General features: G+C 42.7%; 1 protein-coding gene across 1 annotated transcript in view; it reads left to right on the plus strand.

Moving 5' to 3' along the window:
- The window catches only part of LOC134457432 (chemokine-like protein TAFA-1), a 131,451-nt gene extending 126,344 nt beyond the window's left edge, over positions 1-5,107 (plus strand). Inside the window, exons 5-6 of the mRNA XM_063209448.1 lie at positions 3,474-3,598; positions 5,081-5,107. Coding sequence (XP_063065518.1) covers positions 3,474-3,598; positions 5,081-5,107 — 152 coding nt within the window. The remainder of the gene's footprint in view (positions 1-3,473; positions 3,599-5,080) is intronic.
- The last annotated feature ends 2,393 nt before the right edge of the window (positions 5,108-7,500 follow it).

Raw genomic sequence — 7,500 nt, forward strand, 5'->3', positions numbered from 1 at the left:
GAAATGCCTGGTCTGATTTTTTTTTCCCAGTCCAGTCCCCACCAGAACCAAACAAATCCACATAGCCTGTAGTGTGCATTGGTCTATTTCCCTCCACAGCAGGTATCGTTGTAGTAAACACAGGCCAGAGAAGGCACCCTACTGTGCAACTGAGGCATAGTGCAAACGAGGTCTTTACCACCGTGTACCACGCATCCACACACATGGGATCTGTGGAGGAAACCTTGCACCTACACAAACACACACACACATTCATGCAACACACACACACACACACACACACACACACACACACACACACACACACACACACACACACACACACACACACACACACACACACACACACACACACACACACACACACACACACACACACACACACACACATTTATGCATGCATGCAGGCAGGCATACACACACACACACACACGCACGCGTGCACACACATGCACACACACTCACACACACACACATACACACACACACACACACACACACACAGAGCAGAAGTCATCCTGGGCTAACGTGCCATCAGTAACTCCACACACTGTCAAAGTCATCCGCACTGTATCACAACATCACACATGTTGCAAATGTCACTGTGTTTTAAAGGGAAGCCGTCAATGTGACGCTACACTATACCGTACGAGCTGTGCAACAGTCCAGCGGAGCATTACTAATGGGTGTCAATGACAGTAGAGCAGAAAGCCGACTTGACGTGACATTTTTGTATCTCACATATCAAATTAGCCCTGATGTGACACTGCACGCCTGGATTTCAGGCTTTCACACAGGGTAGGTTTTTTTTCTCTCTCTCTCTCTTTTTTTCCCCAACCCTCCTGTCTTGCGCCCGAGACAAGAAGAGCTCAATAAACTGGATTTGTGTCAAGAGAAAGAAATCTTTTCCTCAGGCGTCAGGCAGGCATCCACATCGCTACCATCGATTGGTTGTAACTTTGGGCGCGTTTACACCCAGAAACTTACCTGATAAGTGGATCACACTTTAGAAAAAATAACTTATTTACAACTTCGCAACATGTGCTATTTTATACTACGATGTCATAGGTGTCGGAAAGGGGGATGCAGTGGTGCGTTTGCATCCCCTTCTTCAGACAAATGAATGGAGTAAAGCAGCAGCAGTAACACTGTTAAGAAATAAAGAATGAAGAAAAAGAAATGTGCCACCACTTGAAATCTCGTTCTGTCGCCCTTGTGCAGATGGTATGTCACAACATTTATGAAGATGTAAATGTCATGTCATAATGTGTCATTCTGTTTTTGGAATGTCAAGTTGACATCGGATGTCAGAACACTTTATTATGGCAATGTTCATAAGCATCAATAATTAATAATGCCATTAATGTCCCTAACATGGGTCATGTCATGCTTATAACGGTGACACTTCCTATGTATGTCCCTTCAAAGAAAGTGATATCGATGTTCTCATTAAAACGATAAAATGAAACGGATATAGAGCACATTATTTGTTTGAGAGGTATTTTTATCATGCTTGAATCTGCATGGCTTTTTTGAAGCAGACATTATACATCTTAAAACACAGTAGTAAAGAATTCTGTATATCCCCATAAAGTATAATTTTTATGTTATATCGATGTTACTAGCCCCTGCCAACATGGTGTATGATGATAATTGTGCCATAAAAAAACTGCCAGAAAAACACTAGAAATTACATTTTATAGACACATAAGAAAAATCAAATCAGTAAAGGACAGCATTATGTTCAATTGTCATTCTCTCTTGTGAATCAGCGAAGGACAGTCATGGAGAAAAAAAATGATGATTGATGCAATGACCTGAAAAATCCATGAAAAAGCAGCTAATTTGAATGATCATAATAACTGGATAATAGACCACTCTTTATACGCACCTGTGTCATGGGGCCACGGAAACATTACAATGCAGTCAGAGTATCTCAGCTGAGGGGTGCAGAATAATGAACTACATTACCCATAATCACCAGCAGGGCAGCTGACAGTTTTTGCCGGGCCCGAGACAATGTCATCTGAAAGCGTCCCAAACCTAGCCTAGGAACTCCCATACTGCCTTTAGTTCTACACAATCGTCCCGATCTGAAAGACACTTGTGATCATGGGTGCCGCGAGGGGGGGAAAGGTGTTACAGATTCTAAGGGCCCGACAGCACTGACAAGGCCCCTGCAGGATGCTGATAACATAATTTGTCATTTTGGGGGCCCAAAATTTGAATCTTTCATGGGCCCCAACATTTTTAGCAACGCCCCTGCTTGTGATTAGGTCTGATGGTAACCAGGCAACCCCAAACCCAACACATACAATAGAATGTAATGAGAACCCACTTCTGGGCTAGCTCTCTCTCTCTCTCCCTGGGCCCAGGACAACTGACCCGTTTGTGCTCCCCCACTGTCGGCTTCCCTGATGATCAGTACTGTCTCTCTCAGTCTGAGGACTCAGCCGCCCTTTATTGCAATCCATTCAGACGTAATACAATTTGTAGGGTATAGTAAGAGAAGCATGGTTCCATTCAGACAGGTTGATGGGGTCTTTTCTTCTGACAGGGCTGGGGAATGAATAGCCACTTATTGAACATTAATGCTGATGTGCACGGGGAGCTCTAAGTGGAATAATGGCAGACACATGAATGAAAGGTCCAAATGCTGGGACAGAACTTATCAAAATGCCACCCCCTGCTCTCTCTTTCTCTCTTTTTCTCTCTCTTTCACACACACGCACGCACGCATGCACACACACACACACACACACACACACACACACACACACACACACACACACACACACACACACACACACACACACACACACACACACACACACGCAAATACACACACACACACACACACCTGCAGCGTCACAAACGCACTTAGACTTAATCACAATCGAAATGATTTCTAGTCATGAAATGTTGAATATCAAGTCTGTGAAGAACATGAAGGGTCCATATGATGTGGTATGAGCCCACATAGCTGAAAGACATGCAGCTTTGACAATCTGTCTGAGCAGCCTGTTTTTCAGACTTTGACACCTTGTTGTAGCCTCCACCATGATCATCTGTTTGTGTTAGTTAGCCTCCATTGTGATCCTTTGTTTACTTGTGATCTTGTTTGCTAGCAATAGCCTCCATTGCAATTGTTTGCATGTTTGTTTGTTTGTTTATTTGCTTATTTGTTTATTTGTTAGTCTCCATGGTGATTATGTGTCTGGTTGTTTTGTCTGTGTGTCTATTGGCCTCCACAGTGATTGTGTGCTTGCTTGTTTCTGTTGTTTGTTTATTTGCCTCCATAAGGATTGTTTATCCGTCCGTTCGTTCATTCATTCGTTTGTCTGTTTGTTTATTTGTTTCTTTGTCAGTCTCCATGGTGTTACGGAAGTGCTGGTTTGTATAATTGGGATAGACTCTATAATGCTTATTTATGTTTGTGTGTGTATGTGTTTGTTTGTGTGTTTGTTTGTCAGCCTCCATAGTGATTGGTAAGTGGTGGTGCGAGATGGAGCCTTGTTTGGAGGGGGAGGAGTGCAAGACGTTGCCTGACAACTCCGGCTGGATGTGTTACTCTGGCAACAAGATCAAGACCACACGGGTAAGGTGGCTCTTTTCTTTCTCCACACAGACATGTCGTCATGCTTCTTCTCCATGTTCTGGGAAAAATATACAGTCACTTAGACAGAGTGGTATCAGTTCGGATCAATTGTTTTTTTGTTTTTGTTTTTTTGTTTGTTTTTCATTTCACTTGTTGGAAATCAACATTATCAACAACTGCTATGAGTCACACATTGTGTTGTAGGATACTGTTATGTTTGAGCAGGGTCTTACATATATGTAGACAAAATGTATTACTGACTGTAGTACACATTGGTTGAAACAAGTAGTTAACGTGTGCTATATACTTTTTTATTTTACAAGGCACCACCAAAAAATAATCGTTTGTTTTGTCTATTGGAGGGGTGGTAGCCTTGTCCAGGGCCAAAACTCTGTGAACAGCACTTAAACAAGGCTACTTCCCCTTAGTGTCCCCTGGCAAAATAACAAGCTACTTCATGAAAGAAAAAAAACATATTTGGTGACCTTCCTGAAGTTTGTCGACCCAACTGGGGTTCAAGTCCTCATGTTTAAGGATCACTGACAAAAAGACCAGACATGTGAATACTGACATCAGGGACAATCTAGGTCAATGTGTTCAATACACATGTAAGCTATGTCATTTATGGAGAAATGGCAGTACTACACAGTAAAATTGCAGTTAATTCAATATTTACACTGTTGTAGTACACTGGGACCAAATACACTCTCTAGAAGATGTTAAATAGACTGTGTGTGCGCATGCATGGGTGTGCGTGTGCTAGGGTGCTTGCGTGCGTGCATGCGTGTGTGTGTGTGTGCATCTGTGTGTGTATGCCTGGCTGCATCTGAATGTTTTTACACAAGTTTTTAAATGTGTGTTTGTGTTTGTGTGTGTGTTTGTGTGGGGGGGGAGATATGTCATTTAAAGGGGCTCCAGGTAGGATTAAAAGTTTAATTAATCGTGGTCCCGAGTCATCCGACGCTTATGCGAGTCTTTAGTAAGTGAACGATGGCTCTCGTGATCACTTCCATGGTCCACTGTCAGAAAACCCCACATGCATCTTTTGGTAGGGAGGGAGTGTCGTGGGAAACACTTATCATGTGAAAATATCGCTTTACATACCATATTCAGATTTGTATCACCTGCTGGCATTCCGGTATGAAAAACATTCTCACAGCGAGTTTATTTGAACAGCATTTTTTCATTACGGTGTAGATTTTGAGACAGGCATGCCACGGACACCGTGCAAATGACGTCATCCTACCTAGTGCCTCTTTAAGTTATATTGTTAACTTAGCTTACCTTTCTAAATTGTGGTCCGCTCTCATAAGGGAAATTGAAACAAACAAACAAGCAAAAAAATAAAAGCATCTGCCTCTGATGAATGTCGGCCCACCAGGAAAATGCCCTGCATGCCAGATGGCCAGTCTAGCCCTGCATGACGATGCATGACCTCGGCTGGCTCTCATCTGTTTGTTTTGTTTGTTATTTATCTTTCAGAACACAGCGCCTTACTCCTCACTGTAGCTACGGAAGCCATACAGTAATAAAAATCAACTCGCGGGGAGCATACAGGTAAGTTGTTTTTTTTAGTATTATTATTCTCTTCTAAATGTAGGTTTAGTTAATGCACAAATGTCTCTAAATATGAGAGCGGACTGCACTAAGGCGCACTGTAGCAACTCAATTATGTGGCTATAAAAACATGTTATTTGAACATCTGCCTAATCCCTGCTTTATTAGAAGTTGATTGTAGCGAACAGGGTCAGCTCTTTCAGCTAGATACAATAATTTAATGTCAGTGAGTCAACCTAGGAAATTGTCTTTTCTTTTTTTTCCAAACAGGATTTGCTTTTAGTATTTTTTTTTCTTCCTCCTCTGCTCTGTCGAATCCTCAGGGTGCTTTTGACTTAATGCATTTCAAATGAGATGTGCTGCCTGTCAGGGCCTGAAAAACATGACTCTGCCTCTTAGTTAAAAAAGCAGTAATGGCAAAGGAGTACCCCGTGGCCTGAATGACATTCAATAATAAAAAAAAGCATTGTGCCTCTCTCTGTGTGCATGTGTGTGTGTGTGTGTGTGTGTGTGTGTGTGTGTGTGTGTGTGTGTGTGTGTGTGTGTGTGTGTGTGTGTGTGTGTGTGTGTGTGTGTGTGTGTGTGTGTGTGTGTGTACGTGTGTGTACGTGTGCATGTGCGTCTGCCTGCCTGCACGCGTGCATTTCTGTGCGTGCGTGCGTATGTATGTGTGTGTGTGTGGTTGTATGTGTGTGTGTCTTGTCCTCTTGCTGTCCTTTGCAGATCAGCTGGAGTCCAGCAGACCATATCCACATGCTTCTTCTTTTTTTTTACCTCTCAGAAACTCTTTCATTTGGACCCTGACCCTCTCCACAGACAGACAACTCAAATGGGACTACTGTGTTTTTTGGGGGTGGTTGGATAACGATGGGACATGGATCTGGAAAGACATGGACAACTCCCCGCCATAAAGATGAGAGGAGAGGAGAGACTCTTAACACGGACACTTCTGTGCAGCAAGGGACTTTGGGGACATCTGTGTCCTTTCTCTGCCCTCCCTGTCTTCACCGGTTGGCTGGTTGTTTTTTGTTGCTTTGACTTGACTTGACTGATGTTCCCATGACGATTGGCCATGGTGTCGAGAGATGCTGCTGCACCTTGTGGTTGCATAGCAGCAGACGTAAACAAACATGGTGAGAGCTGGATTACAGACGTTACCGCTCGCTGTGTCTGTCTCTCTATGTTGCCCGACTCAGACATGGGATGAACATCAATAAACACTGACAGTGTCCAATACACGGACTCCACCACTGTACAAATACTAGCAGTGTCCATCAAATACACAGCCTCATCCCCCATACTAATGGCACCTCCATATTCAACACCTCTGTCTTGGGAACTTTATTGTGAACTGCCACCACCACCACATGCACCCTGTCCTTATTTGTAAGGAAGTGGCGTTGACCTGTCGACGAGTCCTATCCTGCCAGAGAATAAAAGAATGGGGTGAACTACAAGAAGGGATGTTGCTGAGGGAGAGTTGCTACAGAAAGACAATTCAATTGGGGGTCCCCAGAATCTCTCAGGGGCCCTTAAGGGTCAAAGGTCAGGTTGGGATGGGCCCTCACAGTCGCGTGCATCCTTTCAGAAGCCCAACGGTGCCCCATAAACTGAGTATGAGATTTCTAACAAATCGGAGGTTGTCATATTGATCATGTGACTTGTGGTTGTGCCTGCCATTTGTACATAAACCATTACTCCATTACCTGTATTGACAGAATGACAGTCATGGACAGAGAATGGATGAACAAAGTGAACATTTAAGATATGAAAAAGAAATCAGAAATCCTTCAAGTATTGTATAAATAGTTCATGTGAAAAATGTATGGAGAAAGCTGATGTTTTACTAAAATAAATAAAAACAAAGGCCTTGAGGACAGAATATGGTTTTCTACTGTATTACATAACATTGCTGGATACCTCTGCCAATGAAGTTGTCTGTTTCCCGGAGTTTATTTGTTGAAAAACTAGCTAAAAACAAGGTCATGAATGTATCATTCTGAAACATTTACAACATGAGGTTTTGTCGCCTTGAGTGAACTTGATTCTTCTGTTGTAAAAAATAGGTTACCGCTCCAAAATTGTAAGCAAAACACAAAACCAAGGAGTGTTGACAGAGCATGACTCTGACGGGCCTGATATTGATGTAGAATTCTTTAAGGACACATTCATGTTATAATAGCGAACAACAACAGAGGTGTTTCTTTGATTTAAAAAAAAAAAATGTCCAGTTCTCCCGCCTGCCTACAACACTTCAACCATTCAAACACACATGATGACTCATACAAAAAAAAGATAGACAGCAGTTGAGTGCATCACAGTTATACTCAGTAATCACAAACAAG

The sequence above is a fragment of the Engraulis encrasicolus genome, chromosome 10, assembly GCF_034702125.1.
Source record: "Engraulis encrasicolus isolate BLACKSEA-1 chromosome 10, IST_EnEncr_1.0, whole genome shotgun sequence".
NCBI lineage: Eukaryota > Metazoa > Chordata > Actinopteri > Clupeiformes > Engraulidae > Engraulis > Engraulis encrasicolus.